Source organism: Corvus hawaiiensis, chromosome 4 (assembly GCF_020740725.1).
Source record: "Corvus hawaiiensis isolate bCorHaw1 chromosome 4, bCorHaw1.pri.cur, whole genome shotgun sequence".
Taxonomy (NCBI): Eukaryota; Metazoa; Chordata; class Aves; order Passeriformes; family Corvidae; genus Corvus; species Corvus hawaiiensis.
The window spans coordinates 41928797-41948500 of record NC_063216.1 but is presented as its reverse complement, the minus strand read 5'-3'; the positions used below and the strand labels follow the sequence as shown (position 1 = coordinate 41948500).

Sequence of the window (19704 nt, the reverse complement as noted above, 5' to 3'; positions counted from 1 at the left end):
GTGCGGGGAAACTATGAGCTTTGGAAGAATTTCTAACTTTCGGTAGCAGTGGTGTTGGGTAGTTTGTCCATTGTAGGAATTTTTTTTTTTTTCTAATTATTATCTTCCCCCTTCCACAACTTATGATACATAGAAACTCTAAGACAGAACTGATTCATTTGTCACAATTACACATCTTGGGAAGATTCATGGAGTTAAAGAGGCATTAGGTTGATCTCCAGGTTACACGAGAAATCTTGAGATTCCTCTTGGTTTTGGTCTGGTAATCAGTTTTTTCCGTTTTTTTTCTCCCTTTGTATTTATTATTTTTGTGCAGATATTATTTTTCAAGATCAGATTTTTAAAAATTATATACTGCAGTACAATATCTCATTCTATGTTCACATAAATAAAAGAAGTCCTACATGCCTTTACAAACAACTTTTACACATCTTCATAGAAGCCCCACCTGGGCACAGTTCACTAAATCCTTAATTTTGAAATTCTTCCAACACACACCTGCAACAGGTTTGTTCAGCTAATGAAAACCTGTAACACAGAAGACCATTTAACAACAGGGAAGAAGTACCTTGACAGGCAGATGTGTAGTACTAAGGAATCCATAAAAAATCCAGACACCAGAAGCCACATTTCCTGGATAATACCAAATGCAAAAGCACATTTGCTATCGCATTAGTTATGAGGCATGAAACAAAACAAAGGCTGTTTAAAGCCTCAGAGGCTACACTTGCCTTAGCTCACTGAGAAATCACTGGATTCGATGCCAGCCTTAGGCAGTCAAACACACCCCAGGACCATAACAGACCTCATCCAGCACCCAAAGAAATTCCTCAAAAGGCATGAAGTCCCATTGAAAATGCAATGCAGGCATTTTCTAACGACTTTGCCATTTTTATTTATTTAATGGCACATACAGAAGGCTTAGTGAGGGAAATCAGCAAGGAAGTGCTAAGTCAGGATTGTTCTTACGGAAAGAAGCTATTATTCAAAGCTTGCTTTCTAAAGCACAACAATTTTAAGAACTTTACATGCCCTTATCTAACAGACATACATTTTTTATTTTCACAAACAAGCTTTGCATCAGTATCACCAAGACGAAATGACCAGAAAGAACTATTCTGTCACAGAGAACTGGACATGAAGACCAAAGTTCAGTGGCATTTCCATGAATTTCATCTCCGTGCTTTCAGTGTCTCGAGCTGGAGAGGTGTGCGTGCCAGGTGATTCATGAGCATACCACCACACCAACTGCTCCCTCCCTCCCCCACATGCACAGAAAAGGGCTCTCTCAGGGCTTCATCAGCAAAGCCAAGTCAGGGTGCTGCACCTGCTGGAACACCTTGCACTGCCCCATCTCGGTCTGTGAGGAAACCCAGTTTTACAGCTTTGCATCCCCCACCATCCTACTTGTAACCTCCCTCTCTGTAGAGGGATAAGCTCACAATACAGACAGCTGTCTGGAGCAGAGATTGCCAGGGCACAAAAGGATAGAAGCAGGGGGTAATATAAAGAAAGTGTTTCTAGTTTTTCAGTGTTTATCAGCAGTGGTTTGGGACTTAATATTTTAGCTTACTTGTTCTTTCCCATCTTGTAACTCAATTAGCAGCTCTTTAACGAAATAACCTGAGCTCACATTTTACAATGTGGAAATTCAGGTGTTGAACAGTCCCTTTCTGTAATTTCCTCTCTATTGCATCCTTTGAATTTACGTATCATTTTCTACCTGCAATCCTGAAAGCAACCTTTAACGTTAGCAGTGCCACTGCTGTACTCTCTAAAGCAGTTTTGAGCATCAGCAATTGTGTTCAAAGCAACACCACATCTTAACAGACTTTCTCCCAGTGTGACCTTCCTTATCTTAACAGCACAGGTCCCATGGGCTCTGAAAGGTGATCCCAATGCCAGTGCAGTCAGCCACAGTTCATGGTATGACCTTAGAAGCCACGGGAAACTGTCCATTAGTGCGCTCCTACTGTGAGCACTCCCTCAGCATGTTCTTCCAAAACTTGCAGGTGAAAATCTACATTAAACTCATTAGGAGCTTTCAGACAGATATAAGAGCCTGACAGAGGAACTAGAACCACTGTATACAAGAGGCCGATGAAACAAAGTCAAACAGTGCTGCTTTAGAGATTGAGACAGATTATGTAGACAATCCAAAAAAAAAAACCAAACAAAAACCTCTTCAAAACACTGTTGACAAAAAACAAGGCTATGTACACTCCAAGATTAGAGACTATTTAGGATAAAGACTGTGGCAGGGTACAGTTTCAAACAAAACTGTCAAGGTAATAGATTTCAATTTTCAAGCATAACATGTATTTTTTAAAGTTGCACCCACAATCTGTCCCTTCAATCAATTTTGAAGGAAGGGAAAAACCAAAACCTACCACATAACTCTTTCATCTCAAATACTGGCTTTGTGCCTCTCAATAAATGCCATTTGCAATTACGATACATGAGAAAAATACATCAGAAAATAAACATGGTTACATTTTAATGTCAGATCTATTTTATCCATAAAATAAATAATTACTATCCACTGGAGGCTCTTTTTGAAACATACAGAAAAAACCAGCAAAAAAGCAATGCAATGCAGGAAAAGATCACAAACAGCAATCCAAGCAACAACATTACTGACTTCCAAGTGAAAAGAAAGGAACAGCCTGATTTGATTACTGGTGTGCATGTGCAGTTTTGAGGAACAAATAATTGAGCTGGAAAATGTTTCTGGAAGAAGTATGAGCTGTACTTAGTGGGAGTTGTCAATACTGGTGCTATATAATAAACACATTGGGAAAAAAATCTTTTAAAAGAATTGAACACAGGGAACAGTAGTCTTTTTAACTGACTGGCTTTCAAAAGCTTCTTGACAACCAGATTTAAGACTACAATTTCATATTAACTAATTCAGATTCCTCCATGGACTTTGAAAGTGAAGTAATCAGAAAAGTAAGCAACTCCTTTTATGTGTTTTCTCACAGTCGTGTTTTCTTTTGCAAGCACCATATAAAATAAAAAAACCTAACCAAAGACTGTCATCACTGTAACTACATATGAGTATCTTTTAGACAATTACTCTTTACTTAAGCCAATCTGAAAGAGTATATAAAGAATGTTTATTAAGCATGTTAGGAATGTTTAAATTCTTCAGATATAATGGAAGACTTCAAAAGAGAAAGCATTTTTTAATTCTATGTACACACTTGAATTTTTTCATTAAAAACCTCTTTCCATTTATTCTGCATTTTAAGTAGTCATTTATTGTCTGCTTATGAACAGTGATCAGCTTTAATTGCAGAATTCTATACAAAAAGGAAGCAAATACAAAATGAAACCCTTTTGTTTTCACTAATTACCAGACTACACATTTATTTTAAAGGTAGGAAGCATCTGTCTAGTTGCCAACCCCATGCTTTCAAGCTTTGAGATCTTTTATTCTGTAAGCAGCTTGAATAAAACTCAGTGTTAGATTCTTGGTAGAAGGCTAATCATTTCCTGAGCAGAGTAAAAGGAAACATTCCAGGATAAAACAAGTTTACTAAGACACGGTGTCTGCAGAGACCCCCTAATCGCCAGTCTGCAACTTCCCCCATGCTCTGCACCCAACTCTGCTCCAGGGCTTCAGAACCAGGGCTTACAAATGCAGTGAGCCATGCTCCAGGAGACATGCAATAGAAAGTGAAAACTATTTTATTCCCCCCTTTCCTTCCCCCTGCAGCATCCTGGCCCTGTGGTGTGGGGTACAACTACACAATAAAGTGCATCTGTGCACACACACAAGACCAATCACATACCCAGAGCAATCCTGGAAAGAATGCACAATTTGTACTATGTCCCCTTTCAGGAATGGGTGACCTTGTAACACATTTTCAAGCACTAAGGCTTTCTGAAATAAACTGCTGAAATTCAGGTACCTGCATCAGAAGAGCACATTAGGAACAATGAAACTCTACCAATCCATTTCAATATTCCAGTACTGATTTTCAGGAAACAACGTATCTGAGCAAAAGGAGATTGAAACCCAAATCTTGCACTACAGAGTTTGGCAAGGCTATGTTTTAGCCCTCATTTTCTGTCTTGTCATTTTATGTCAAACCCTTGATGACCAGCCTGCAGATTTTCCAGTAGTTACAGCTAAATGAAAACCTTCTGCTGTACCTTACAATTTTAAAGCAGATCCATTATGTGTGTGTGTGGTGAAGGAGGGGGGGCAGTGGAAAGTACAAGAAAGGAAGGCATTTATAAACCACATCACAGAACCTCAGTCCTAAAAGCCCAAACAACCAAATCAAACATTCCAGTCAGTCTCAAATCCACCAATGCATTTTAAAGTGAGATTTGTGGCAGTGTAAAAGCTAACTTACTCGTTTGCCTGTCTGCAAATCTTGCCACTACAAAGAGCTGTTATCTAAATGCATACAAGCAGTACTCTTTCCGATTTCTACCAACATCTCAGTACATTATTTTCATTCAAGCTTAAAACTTTGAGGTGAAAATTTTATTCGCTTCTGTTCATTTTAAGGAATGCAAGACTGAAACAAACCTGGTAAAGCAGGAGAGAGCTCGTTATATCCGCCAAATGAAGCATTCCGGACAAGCCTTCGGCCATCAGCTCGTGGAGAAAACACAGAAGAAATCCCAGCGCATGAAGAAAACCTACGTCGCACTGGACCTTCTTCCTTCATGAGTTAAGGTGTTTGTGTAAGGATTATGTTCTCTGGGAAAGCTGGCTAGCATAAGCTGCTTGGAACAAGAGTGTTGTGGTAGCAGCCTTTTACCTCACATTCTGATGAGTAAGATACAAAAGAGGAAAAAAAAGAAACAAACGAAGGGCGCACATGAAAAATGCAGTGAAGAGACAGAGGCTGCCAAATCAGCAGCAAGCCAAGCAACACTATACTTCTCTCATCAAAGCCCTTAGGATGCTTAAAGTGCAATGGCTTTGCTTCAGCTCCTTTTTTCTGGGAAACACACCACATCTCATTTTTTACCTCTCAGTTTTGAAGCACACAAAAATGGTACTTATCTTTTAAGGACTCCTTAAATCAAGTTCCTGTTAGTCTTTGAAGTCCCAAATTTATATCGCACAACAGACAACTCATGAGCTATGTGGCTTCCCTGTTTGATACTGTGGTACACTACGGGAATCTGAAAAGGGAGCCAATCATTTGCATTATGCAGCCAAGTCAAACTTTCCTGTTCAGGCACTTACCTAACTAGCTTTTGTCAACTGACTGCCATGGCCTCTACAACTTCACTTTTTATTTTTATTTAAAAGGTGAGGCAATTGCTTTTTCTTCTCAAAACTCTCCCATATTTATATATACAAACCAGCCTGACTCCTGGAAGAGCTGCCCTAAATAATCTCCACAAAAAGGCTTTTTATTATTAATGCCCCAAATATTTTATTCAAGGAATAAAACACTTTAATGGACCAACTTAAATTTTAAACATAAAAAAGATTCCAGTAAATTGTGCTTCAAGACTAGAAATCCGCTGATCCAAACTCCTCCTGCTGGCAGCTACCAGAATAAAGTCAAATAATCTCTCCCTAACCTCCTTTATCCACTGCTGGTTACATCAGCAGCCTCTTTGCCACAATGACTAGCATGCACAGCCACCCTCTTCCATATGTGGAACTTCCTTCCCATTTGGTGTTTCTCTGTGGGTCCCATTTTCCCCACATCTTATGATTGATGAAACAGGTTTTGAAACCTTCTCTGCTAAAAAAACAGGACACCAAGAACTGGCTTGAAAATAAGAACTAGAGTTCTACCTGACTCCATACTAGAGGTCTCCTTCTCTTACAAAGTGAAACACATGCCATAAATTAAATCAATAGTAGCATGAATGTGATTAATCCTCAAATAATATTATTTACTCCATCCCCTTATACAAAGAAGTGTAGTTAACTTCCCAGTATATGACAAGGTAAAAAGATGTACCAGATAAAAACAAATATGAGGCATGGATAGCCATCAATAGAAACCATTATATGCTGCATGAAAAACACTTAAGCACAGGGAGTAGGAAAAACTGGATGAGCATCATGTATTCAGGCCTGTCTCCATTTACCCAGCCCTGTGTCTCACACTTCTTTCAGCTGAAGCAGTCCTTGTCCAAATGTCCCAGAAGGAACAGAAAGAGCAGCTAAAAAACTAAAGGAGTGGAATGGGGGGGCAGTGAGGAGGAAATTAAAGGAGGGAGAACACTACCTTTTTTTCTGTTTGATTTTGGTTTTGTTTTAATAAACACAGCTCCATATCACCTCTCCAAACCTGTCTTAACTACAAAACAGAGCAAATACCTTGGTCCAAATCTATTCAGAATATGCATTTTCTTTTTTTTTATTCTAACTAAAATCAAGAGAAAGCTGCAGTAGAACTCCCCTTACACACAGAAGGAACTGTATCCTCTCATTACAGACCTACCTTGCCCAGTTAATGAATGGGGCTGTTATCTCCTCTTTCAGAGTCAGGGCTGTGACCCTGCCCAGAGCTCTGCTGACACTGGTATCTGGCCGTTTCCATGTCTTGTACAGGAATGGCTGGGTCACACAGACTAGTGGGAGAGGCGGCTCCTCCATCAGACACCTGCACATCCCTTGGTCTGCATCTGCCTCCATGCCTGACCATGCCTGCCAGCCCAGCAGCTCGTTTCACAACTGAGTCTTCTCTGCCACCTTATGTTCACATTACTAAAAAAAAAAAGTGCCTACACTTCCAGGGGTTTCAGGAAACAACATAATCCTGAAGGCCTTTCCCTGACTCCTCTTCATGCCCTCGCAGGTCCCTTGACACTGCTCATGTAGCCAAACTGTAAACAGGAACAGATTAAAATACCTCTTTCTCCTTCCTATGCCCTTTTCTCCATTTAGAACTGAAAGCGAACTCTCCGGATAGATAAAATTAAGAATTTCAATATGGATAATGTTACGTTTCCCCTCTCTGAGGCTCTCTCCAGTCAAGGAAGCTGTTATCCAGGTATTCTAAGCACCTTCTGCTTTAACTCAACAGCAACCCAGGAGAGGCAGGCTCTGAGCCTTTTACCAAAATATGACTCTGTCTCACCACCACAACAGAGGAGGAAAAGAAAAAACCTAATTTAAGCTTCCTCCTTCATCTGCTCACTCCCTACCCCTCAAAGACTAAAAAACACCATAAATCCTTTTTCTTCTTCTCTCTTTTCTGAAAATAAATTCAGACAGAAAAGGTCCATGTACTGATGAAATCAGACATCGTGATCTTAGACTAATGTCCCAGGCAGCCTTCTAGACGTTTGATACTAGCTTCCAGGGCTTTAATAATTGACATACTTAGAAAATGCACTCTCATACACACCTTAGAAATTTACACTGTTTCAGATACTCACAAATAGAACTACAGCCAAGTCCAACTCCTTAAGTGAGACATGGCAGAAAAGCCTGCATGAACAGGAAAGTATCTGCACTTTAGCCCAAAGGCATCAGGGGCATGACACAGTGTATCTGCGCATGAATATGTGAGTATTTTCATAAAAAAATTTATGAAAAGTCATGATAGGAGGCAGTAGACTAAGTATGCCACTGAAAGAGAAAAAAAGCTTCCTGGTTTCTCTGTTTTATAAAATACCTTTATCAGTAGGAAGACAAAAATCCCTACACAACTGAAATACTTAGTTCATGTATCTCAGGGCAGGAGGTTAAGAGGGAACAAAGGGGAAGAATTCATTCTCAATCTGTTGAACATCTCTTTAGAGGAGAAAAACTTATTTAATGTATACATTTTTCTAAAGGCCAGAACGTATTTCTCACATATTCTTCCCAGATATTAAATCTGGGCTTCTTCAATAGTAAATACTAGCTGAAAACTAATCATAATCCCATGCTTAAGACATTCTTCCAGGATATTGACTGGAGCAAAATGTAAATCTCAGTGTACAAAACAAAGTCAAATAGAAGATACCTAGAGTTCTAACCATTTGTGAACACTTTTGACAAAGTCTGGTTTTAGCTTTAAAACATTTCACCAATGGAAAAATATCTACATCTAAAAAAACCACAAAACAGAGGTCTTAACAAAAAAAGACCTCTCTAAATTGTACAGGTATTAATTCCTTGAAATTAAACTCAAATCAAATCTGGACTACCCAAATGAGGAACTGTAACTATAATAATCCTTTTTATAGAGATTTTAGAAGTTTAGAATAACAAACACATTCTACAAACTGATACTGATGCAGTAATACAACCAAAGAGTATGTCTAGTGATGCAAATTTAAAAAAAATAACCCTTTTCTCCTTAAAGGTACCCAAGGAAAAGCCAAAATATTCTTAAAACCAAATTCTGTGAAAGCTAGAGAGAAAAGAAGGAGGAAGGACAGGTTGGTGTAGTAGAGGAAGACAGAGGCTTTTTAGACTTGCCCTGCAATTTTGACAGTAATTTGCCCTGACATTTCAACATCGCTACCTTTTCCAGTAGAATTCTCCCCCAGTCCATGAAAATGTCATAAATAATTCTCTACATGCAGTACAAACACGCTCTTTGCAGCATGCAGAAAACAAAAAAGGAAAGCAGCTAGACTATCATACCTAAAAAGGTTTTATCCAACACCTGATTTTCATATGTGGAGTTGAAGTAAAAGTGGTTTTCTCCTATTTAATAAGAAGGGTATTAAAGATATACTTGCCTTCAGCACTGATATTTGATTCAGAAAAAAATTATACCTAAACCATGAGGCTACAAGTTGGAGAGTAGTTTAGAGAGGCAAATTTCTTTCACCAAGTATTCTTCTGTTCTCTGGTATTTCCAGCTCCAGTGAAGTTTAGCTGAGGAGTAATTCCAGAGGCAAGCCTGAGAGTGGTGATGAATGACCACCAAGGCTCCCCTGTCAACTGTACTTGGCTGCACCTCCTCACTTGCTAACAGCCTGCTCGGCTCCTCCCACACGGAGTAAATAGCCTTGCTCACTGCTCAGGTTTCAACATTGTCATCTCAGCCCTTATGAAATTCTCAAGGTCACAGCTCCGGTTCAAGTAGGCCTGTCCTGCAGAGACTGTCATGGAGAAAGAGGACTTGCTTGAGATGTTTCACAGCAATCAGTCCTGCTGTGCCTTTTAAACCCAGTACCACGCTTTCATAAAGCTATAACCCACACAGAAAGGAGTATATGCAATTTACCCAAGCCACAAATACTGGGTGGAGTAGCATTTCAGAAATGGCAAGTTTTAATAAACACACAATGACTTGCAGAGAGGAATGTGCCAGAGTATGCATTACAGTAAGAAAGCAAGAGGTCAGGATAATGTATTCAGGAAACTAATCACACACAGCAGAACTTAAAACATTTTACGAGAAACTCAGTCTTACAACACAGACTAAGATCAGATTATTTAAGGCTCAAGCTCCTTCCTCCTACTGTGACCAGAGCCTCACTCATATCCCATTCAAGACAAGCATCACTAAAGCTACTCCAAGTAAGTTACACAGTTTTGTGGAACTGGGGCTTCACCTCCACACTCCATCAAAAAACTAAAAAGTGACCCCCTGTGTCCTTGGGCTCAGGTCCCTGCAGCAGGACAACCAACACTAATTCAATACCACCTAAAGAACAACCAGTGCCCACAGCTCCTGCACACTGTTGATTACAGAACACTTCCTCATCGTCAAAAGCAAAGCAAGATAAACTAAAACACCTCCTAATAAAATAGCAAGAAAGACCAAGAGTCTCCAAGCATGAGGGCTTGCAAGGTTTTAGAAAGAATTCTTATGCAGAAGGAGAAAGCGAAAGTGTTAACATTTTTCTAAGACGTTAAATGCATTTACTCTGCAGAGAAGGTGCCTTACTTCAGAAGTAACACTTACTGTTAATATGGAAGTATTTAAAAAAAGCTTTTTGGAGAGCCTCAAGTAGACCTTTCTTCTTTAGCAGGGAGACAATGAAACAGACTTATGGGAAGATGAAGCGAAGTAACAAAGTGTGATACGCTTAGTAATAAATTGTTCTTACTGTGTCAAGATAATAAATTATTTCGCCTTTCTTCAGCTTCTCTATTCAAAGAAAAGATAGAGGGAAACAGGAGACGGCATGAAGTTACTTCCATAACTCAGTCTGTCTAGATATAGAGAGTAAACTCATAGAAAATGTGAAAAGAAAACCAGAAATCACTATTAAAGATTAAATATAACCCAACTATACAGGAAAACAGCTTGGTCTGGAACCAGACAGACTGGCAAGATTTTGCCATCTGCAAGCCAAATACTATTATCAAAAAGAATTATTAATACACTGAAAGCACTGGTTGGAAAAAAAAGTAACAGCACAAACTGGAATTTAAGCAGTGATCAACTCCCAGAGGAGTTACAGCCTTGCCTGTGCTCGATGCCTCCATCTGCTGTTGTAATTATGGGCAGCGACATTTCTCTCCCTAGCTCCAAGGCAGTTCCTCTCTGCTCTGGCTCCAGTTTCATGCATTTGTATGAAAGAACAGGCTCTTGTGACCTCTTGGCAGAAACGTGCCCAGAGCACCACAGCCAAATGCCTGTCTCAGGTAGAGTTGCTAATGCTTTGAAAAGGCTTCGAGTTCACTGCCACAGGGCTGTATCTTTCCTTCTCTTGGTCCTCAGTAATCTGTCTTCACTGATGGCTGTTTAAGAGGAGATGCACTGCTGTATCTCTGGGGCTTCTTGCCCACTGACCACCAGGAATCCAGAACAGGGATGATGAGTCAGGAGCTCCAGACCTTTCTTATTGCCCAGTGAAACAAATTGTGTTCCTGCTGTCAACTGAGCCAAACAACTGAAACAAATGGGTTTTTTAAAAGCTGCAAGTTGCACAGGTCAACAACAAACCAACTTTAACTTGTTAGTTGCCTTGGGTACACAGCCAGTAATATCTGAGTCTGGTATTTTCTGGGTCATTAAGGCTCCAAAGGCATCTCATCCCAGCTAATAACTGTTCTTTAGGACCTCCTGTTTGAAAATGCCTATTCTTCGCTTTCCACCTTTACTCGCATACAAAAATTTGTATTTTCTCAAAAAATGCAGCATCCTGTGGATTAAAACCCTAGCACTAGCATATCCTTTAAATGCTTCCTCTGGAGTTGTTTAAAGTACAAGCTCAGCACAGCCAAAAATGCCCTCACTCTTCCCCAAAACCAGCTTCACCTCCTCCTTCCAATTGAAGGTCATCATCACTGGCAGACATGTAATTTTGTTTCCACTGTCAACCCACCTGCCTGCACCTAAGTCACTTCTGTTTCTCAGTCACGTAACACGATACATTTTTATCGTATTGCAAACTGAATGAACAACTACTACTCCTCTGCTGGAAAAGAACGGCAGATCCTGTTTCTTATCTCATGTCAGGCTCCTTCTGGGCACACACGTCCCAGAAGAACATGCTCACATTTTAACCTCATCTGCATCTCACTGCTGTTTGAATAAAGGCAGGAAAAATACAGAAAAGTCTGACATTTTCAAGGATTCTATTACAGAATTTTAAATAATACTATTTACCACAAATACTGCTATTTAAGCACCTATGCTGTCTTCATAGAAGTTTGAAATATGTTTTAAGAAAATATCAGTAAGCTAAAAATATTAATCATTTATAAGGAGACTGAGTTTTTTCATAAATTTAATGTGATCACTATTTCTGCATTGATTCATTTTATCAAAGAAATAAATCAGTATGCCTGAGTTAATAAGATTTACAAGAATCCAATTTACCAGGGATAATTCGACATAAATAGATGACATCAGCAAGCAGAGTCCTGCTCTACAACTTTTGAAAATGCAGTCTTGTACTTGATATTTTTAATGTTAATTTTTAAACTGCAATAAAATAATTTTGTCAGTTATTCCTTTTGGTCACACACTAGGCTAAAAAGGAAAAATTCCAAAAATAATCTTGATAGAAGTTTAGTTGTTTGTTCGTTAATAGTTAATAACATTTTTAACCACTGAATGCAAACACAGAAAATGAGCTAAATTACCATCATACTATCTGTGTGTCAGCTGCTAGAACTGAAAGATGATTTAGCAGTACTAACATCTATATGCACTACACTTAAAAAAATATGGTCTTGGTGAGTTGTTGAGGCCATGCTGCCCACTAAAGCCTAAAGACACACCATCCCACAAACATAAACAAAGCTTAACAGATAAAGCTAACTCCCCAAGCTCATTAAAGTTTCCATCAAAAGGCTACTGAATTATTTAGGTCCTATTCCAAGTCTGACATTAAATAAAATATTGAGCAAAAAACATAGTATAATCATTTAGTATGTTCAAGACACACTAGTTTTAGCATTATGATCAGGACTGGCCTACTCTGACGCTCTAGTTAACTACTTGATGGGCAAGGCAGGAATAAATTAAATCCACAAAAATTAAAATTAAAAGCCCATCTCAGGATCATGCTATATATGGCCAAGTTAGCACTTGACCACTAAAATACTACACTTTCTACATAAACAGTTTAATATCATACAGGAAAAATCTCCACCATCCCTTTTTTTTAATACATTTCCATCAAACCTTGCTGAAGCTTTCAATGGAAGTGAGTGCGACCTCCACACCTACGCATGCCAGTCACAGGTAAGATACTTCAGCCTCAGAATAAAGGACAGCATAACTTCAAGGATCTTAAAAATATTTTGTAAAACAATGCAAAGATTATACGGAACAGTGACATTTTAAATAGACTTTGGCTGAACAATCACTAGACAATGCTGCCAGATCAAACTGTACTCTACATCTGTAAAATAAATCTGCATTGGACTCCAAGAAGAAGACTTCCGTCTCTGTCTTGGACAACATACTAAGTTCCATCTCACAAGAGTGACAGGAATGAGGAAGGAGGAAAACATGTCTTAAACTAAGAAACCAAGTACAAGAAAATAGAAGCTTTCTGAAATCCAGAGCTATGATCACAAATGAAAACACAGTATTTATACAGGAGCACCTAAAATGATAAAATACGTATCACTTACAACTTTACAATGACAAATTGCATAGTTCTCTTTGTTCCAAATAGGAAGTCAGTGGCTCAAAATAATGTTAAATATTTACCTCCCCTCCCTCATGTTAAGACTAGTGCAGTTTTAACCATATTTGTAATACTTGTCATTAGGATCTGACTTAAAACACAAGCAGAAGACATAAATTAAGCTTGTTCCAGTAGATTTTCCAAGAAATGGCCACTGAGCATGCCTGTCCCTGGACAGATGCTAGACAGCCACCATGGTGGTCTCCATGTTAACACCAAAGTTAGTGCTGGTTGTTCCAGAGACTGCCCCATCACAAGCTTTGTTTCATTCCAACTCATGTGGTTTTGAGCTACAGGTTCTATACCAAAGATCCTTGCAACACAGGCACTTTTTATTCAGGCAGCAGGAAACAACATAGCCTAGGTAAAAGAGGCCAAACGGCATTGCACAACATCCAACTGTCCACAGGCAAATGCTAAGTACTTGTGTCACACTTCTCCCTTATGTACCTTTACTCAGCTCTTTGTCAACTGTATCACACACTTTTTCTATTTTGATTCTCTGTTATCCTGTGCCTAGAATGATATTGAATTATTTACATTGCCCATCTCCTAAGGATGACTTCAGGTATCAGTGACTAAAAGTATTTCCATTTAGTTCCTCGTAAATGTCTTCAAATTCTGCATCTAAGCATTCCCTGTCTCATTATACTGTACTACAGGCACATTGTGAAGACCTTCGTTAACTGGATTTCAGTTACAACAGTCAGCCTCCAGTACTCCATCACGTTAAACTCTGTTCTACTTCATATTCTTCAGGCTTCCACAACATCTCTTTTTCTCCAATGTAATAAGCTCACATTTTCTCCAGCACTGTAATTTTGCCATAGGAATAACTACCATTCACCCAATTTTCAAATGTTGGTCAACCCACTCCATAAAAATCACCTCCCAAGTTGCGGATAGGCTGCAAGACAGTAACTGTGGGTTGCTGAAGCCTAGCCCACATTGTACCATTTCTCTACTGAAATTGAATGCAAGCCAAATTTCTTGTTTCATGAAACTACAGTCTTATTCCTAGTAGTGCTCCTGGAAAATGAAGTCAGTGATGACTGATGCAAAAAAAGGCACAAATACATTTAACCAGCTTAAATCCACATACATAAGCCCTGAAATATTCAGATGAAAAAAAAAAATCTGGAGAGAAAACTTAATATCTGCAAGGAACTTGACATAGGACAATCAAGTCTTAGCGGTTTTCAAGCCCATCTCAATGATTTTCCTATGAGTGAAAGCCCTGAAAAAAACACAACAATTTGACTTTATTAATTAGTGGGAACAGCAATATTAAAAGGAAGAATTTATTAGGATATTCAAATACACTTACATAACTCCAGCATTTGTCTAGTAAAGGATACAACACAGTACAGAGAGAAAATAACCAAAAGTTCTTCCAACATAATAAAAATTATAAACAAGTTATATTTATATTATACAGAAAATATTTCCAGACTAAGCTTGAAACAAGGCACAGGACATCAAGTGCTGTTCCAGTGAGGTAACACCAAGAATTAGAAAATATATCCGAGCTAACTGTGTGTAGTACCAAAAATACTACCATAGTAACTTTAAAATACACTAAAATACTACCAGATTCAGCACAGTAACAACTGTCTTTGTTTCAAAGTTTTTTTCTTATCTCAATAGTACTGAATAGGAAAACAGGAATATGATTCAAAGTTACCTAAGAGACTGCCTTTATTACTCTGAAACACTAATATCATTACTTTGACAAAGCAAACTATGGGAGTTCGGGAAACTCATAGCAAAACCAGTAAAAAGTATAAAACCATGTCAGGAACACCGCTCATGAAAAAAACTTAAGGAAGCATGGATGACTAGCATGGCTGCCAATAGTAAAAGGGGAGAGAATATTAATTTTAAAAGCCTGAAGTTTTCACTAAGAATACTCCAAGAAAAATGTCTAATGATTTCCTAGGCAATAAATACAAGTAGTTTCAAAAGCAAACAAGCACAAGAGCAACTATCGCTTGGTTTTTTTTGTTTCTTGAATAGACTATCAGCATGTCAGGTCTACTAATGAGTTTCACTTTCCATCCAGTCAGTTCTCATGGATCCACAGAGTTTGTTTTCAACAGGTTTATAGCAAGGCAGAGGGACCACTTGAAAGCTGGCAAAAAGTAGTGTTGAGACTTTTTTATTTCTTTTTCTAAAGAGAAGGATCTTTCAGTAGAAGGAATTGTTGAAGTATCTTTACACAGAAGTTCCACTTATGGTACATCACAATACTGCTGCATAAAGGCACAACGTAAATACTGAGAAAAGAACGTTACTGTGGGTTTTACAGGACTACACACAAATAATCATCTACCATCACGTGGACTGTTCTCCCATCAAACAAATCATAGCATGCTCTAATAAACTAGTGCATCACGTAATGCCTTTTTTTCCTGTTTCAGATTAACACATAACGATACAAATAATTACATACAAAATTTTAATATGCTTTCTTCCTTACCTCTTTATTGTAAAAGGCAGTGATTTTGAACCAGTATTTGGAACAGTTAAAGTCAGAATCTAAGTTCTTTAAAACCTCTGTAAAAAATAACTTTGTCTTACCATGACTATGGGCAGTTCCTGGACTGAGACATGGTTGGAGTAACTCTTTGGTTGGAGTAAAATAACCTTCTTTCCCCTGGTGCTGGTTCATTTTTCCTGGAGTTATAGGCTGTTCATCACTGTTTGTTACCACTGCTGAAATACAAAATAGGTGCTCATTCAATGATGTTATGTGCTTGTGCATAGATTTCTATTAAGAACTTCACTGCTATTTATGAAACTGGTTTTCAACTTCTCTCTTGCGAAACATTTCATTCTAGAAACTGAGGTTTTCAAACCATGTCTTTGCTTTGGAGAGGATGGCAGAAAGAAGCCAGTAAGACTGGTCTAAGACATGAGGCAGAAGATGAAAACAAAGACTAGCATGAGGTTGGAAAGGCTGATACTGAATACAGATACAGCATTGAGCTGTAGCTTATCTTTTGAAATCCTTCTTTTCTTTACCACTTTTGCGATAGCTTTTGGTTTAACTAGCCACAACTCAGCCAACCCATGAAACAGCTTGCCAGATCAAGCTGTACCAACATCCCAGAAAGCTAAGATGAATGTCTGTATATACATCACAAGAAACAAGTCTTAGCAATAAAAATCATGTACAAATTCTGTCGAGGCAAAGGCTTAAAGCAGAAGAGTTACTCTCCTTGAACCTCATCAGTCTGAAAAACTTGTCTGGTGTCTTCTTACCTATTTCTAGGATAACCTCGCCAGCCATCCTGTTTTATAGTCTGTACATTTCCTTAAGCTGCACACAACAAAACTGTACCTTTTTTCATAGTCAAAGAATGACTGTCTCTGTAACACCTGTCATGTGAAAGCAGATATACTGACAACGTGTTCAAAGAGGGAAACAAGCAATATTTACTAAAGAAAAGACTGGAACTTACAACACTGATGGTTTTAAGAGTTCCCAAGCTTTCCTTAAAAGTTCAGCAGAAGATTTGAGTCAAACCAAACAAGTTCTATTCTCTGGATGGACTCTGCAAAGTACAAAGGCCTTCTTAGCTTTATCACTACTATTATTACAGTAGTGGAAACATTTTGCATCAAAACCTGGAATGAACACAAAGCAGTATGAAAAAATAAAAAGGTGCTTGAGTGTCCAGAGAAGGGCAAGGAAGATAGTGAAGGGTCTGGAGCACAAGTATGATGAGGATGGCTGAGGGAGCTGGGGCTGTTTAACCTGGAGAAAAGGGGATTCAGGGAAGACCTTATTGCTCTCTACAACCACCTGAAAGGTAGCTTCTCCCACATAACAAGTGACAGGACAAGAGGAAACAGGCTCAAGTTGTGGCATGAGAGGTTTAGACTGGCTATTAGAAAAATTTCTTCACCAAAGGGGTTCTCAAGCATTGGAACAGGCTTCCCAGGGAAGTGTCACCAATCCTGGAGGTATTTAAAAGATGTGTAGATGTGGCAGTTGGGGAAGTGGTCTGGTGATGGACTTGGCAATGCTGGGTTAACAGCTGGACTTGTTGATCCTTAAATGTGTTTTCCATTCTAAATGATTCTATGAAGACTGCAAGGATTGCAATATACCCACCTGTATTTTTCTACATCAGGTAAACCATCTGAAGCTCTGCTCCAGACAAACTATACTCTATGTGAAGTGCTGCTGAGGAAAAATATGTAAGGAAATGGACAAGGGAGGCAACAAGCTCATTTCACCAGTTCAGAATTCAAGTCTATCAGTGCCAGAAGGCCGGTATTTCAAAGCAGTGTCTGATTTTGCTCTTCTTGTAGTACCTAACTAGCTGTTTATTGTTCTGCAACTACAAAGGAAAGGGGGGAGCTGGGCAGCTGCTGAAGTCTTGGGAAGGGACTGTACCACAAAAGGTTTGGTATGCGAAAATAAAAAGGGGGTAAGAAAACAGCTGCTTGCCAGGTTTGCACAAAATGGGTCGCTGCAAGGAGAGTGAGCTATACTTGTTTTAAAGATTAAAGGTGTACAGTGCACTGAAGTAAGACCAACTTTCAGCCAACTAGCTGAAAAGTCCTTTTGATGAGCCACTGGCCACTTAGCTTCCACAGGGATGGGATTTCTCAGGTGCCCCTGCCAGCTCCCATGCCACTGCAGCAGGTGACAACATGGGCTCTAGCACTAGCAACCCTCTCCTGAGTGACCTGTGCAGAAGGCTTGTTTGTGAATGGGCAGCATGCAGCACTGCTAATGTTTTTGTAAGCTTTAAGCTTTGGGAATTCCAAAGGTTTCTTTAAGCTGTCACAATGCAATAACTTCTCAGGCAGCACTTGCCAGTAACCCGGAGTGTAAGCAAGCTCTGCACACAGGTGTTACTAAAGCATGAGCTACATTCAGCAATGGTGACTCAGTCATACTAACAGGACTACAAGCTTCAAGCTCACTGTTAAATTCATATTCCTTCATTGGGAGTCAATTAGGTCCTGCAACAACTCCTAGCACTGTCAGAAAGGCTCTTTTCCTACAAAACAGAGCTTATGTATCACCTAATACAGAATACCACATGGCAAGCACTTTACATGCCTGGGGATTCAAGGTGAACTTCTTAAACCAAGTGAGTTTTTGAGAAATTCCATCTACAAAGCTGAAAAATGATTAGCGGGAGAGTTTTTAAATCTCCTTTTTATACAAAGCATTATAAAAGTACTAAACAAATGGAAATAAATTAGTTAAGAACATAACTATTTATCTAGACCATAGCAGCCACTAGGAGGAAGTTGTCCCCCCTCCTGCAAAATGCCTCACCCTAATGCTCAGATGTTTGCATCTGAGGTGAGGGAGAAGACAAGGCATTATTTTAGAGACAAAACATCAAATAGTAAATATCAAAGCCTCCTTGTGACTCTTTAGAGGGCACATTTCAATACCAACAGAACTGTTGAGAGTTGAGAATACATACTTTGTTCATGTTCATCCTACTGGCCACCAAATTACTAATATAAAAGTTTGTTGGTACAACTCATACCTTAGAAGAAACATAAATCGGGGTCTTTTACAGCCAATTTAGTTCAGGTAAAGCTCTGAAAAAAAATATCTGAAGTGTCAGATTCATACTTCCTCTGTTTCTATAATGAGCCTGTGGAAGTGCCTACACCACTGAAAATAGCACAAGGACATCATATACAGGAAGAGGTTTGCTGCAATTCAATTCAACATTGTTTTCCAATGTCTGTAATAAGCCATATCAGCTAAGACCACAGCTTCTGCACAGATTTCTCATAGAAAAAAGAAACAATTTGTGCCTGCACCTTTCTTTTTCCCACATACACAAACTCTTAATCCCAGGCAAAATTATCCTGCCAATCATACTATCACACAAATGCCCACAAACCTAAAGTAAGTCTTTGGCTGCGTGTAAGCACATAGATACATCTGAAGTTTTCCCTAGCACCTCATCAGATCCAACCCTGAAGTATTACAGTATATATACACCTCTTCAGTTCTGAATATGTAAAATTATTGACATCAGGTGAACCACACATAGCACTATAAACAGACAAGCTCAAAAATAAAAAACTCTTTCTGAACCATTATTGCCGTATCTTTACTATCTATATTACAATAGCGTTTGAAGGTTTCATTTCAAACTGATTAAAAAAAGCTTTTTCTTTTCCAGATAAGTAATATAAAAGATTTTTTTTTTTTCCTGGCCATAACTGGGAGAGGTGAAGAATAAACTTTTCCCACTAAAAAAATAAAAGCTAAGGTAGGGAGACATTTGGATGAGTGGTATGCCAGGCAATACACTTTTCCAACAGCAAATTTTCATCACACTTTAACTTCTCAATTATGACACGGAAGAAAACCTAGTATTTATCCCAGCAACTATATGCAAAGATATATGCTAACTACTATGAACGTACGTGCAAACATAATGTAGGAGAGAGGAGTCACTTACTTGATGGTCCAGGAGAGTCTCTGTTCTCACCATGATGCTGTGTACCCATACAATTGAGGAATGAAGAACAGCAAACATAAAAATCCAGGCCAGGAAGAAGCAAGTGCACAAAAAGCAGCAGCAGCAGCGGGAAAGAAGGACAATGAAAACAGTGTTAGTTCATAACTAAAATACAACATGCACCTCAGTGCCAAAGGCAAGACCTCCAGAGACTCAG

General features: G+C 38.9%; 1 protein-coding gene across 9 annotated transcripts in view; it reads right to left on the bottom strand.

The window, feature by feature from the left end:
- Nucleotides 1-19704, bottom strand: part of OSBPL8 (oxysterol binding protein like 8) — an 85354-nt gene that overhangs the window by 31829 nt on the left and 33821 nt on the right. For 2 of the 9 annotated variants that reach the window (XM_048300127.1, XM_048300128.1), the window contains exons 3-4: nucleotides 19488-19524; nucleotides 15613-15747 (exon numbers count right to left, since the gene is read on the bottom strand). In XM_048300127.1, coding sequence (XP_048156084.1) covers nucleotides 15613-15747; nucleotides 19488-19524 — 172 coding nt within the window. Of the gene's footprint in view, nucleotides 1-4546; nucleotides 4790-15612; nucleotides 15748-16496; nucleotides 16590-19487; nucleotides 19525-19704 lie in introns of those variants that run through there. The other 7 variants (XM_048300132.1, XM_048300134.1, XM_048300129.1 and 4 more) reach the window with 7 other exon arrangements.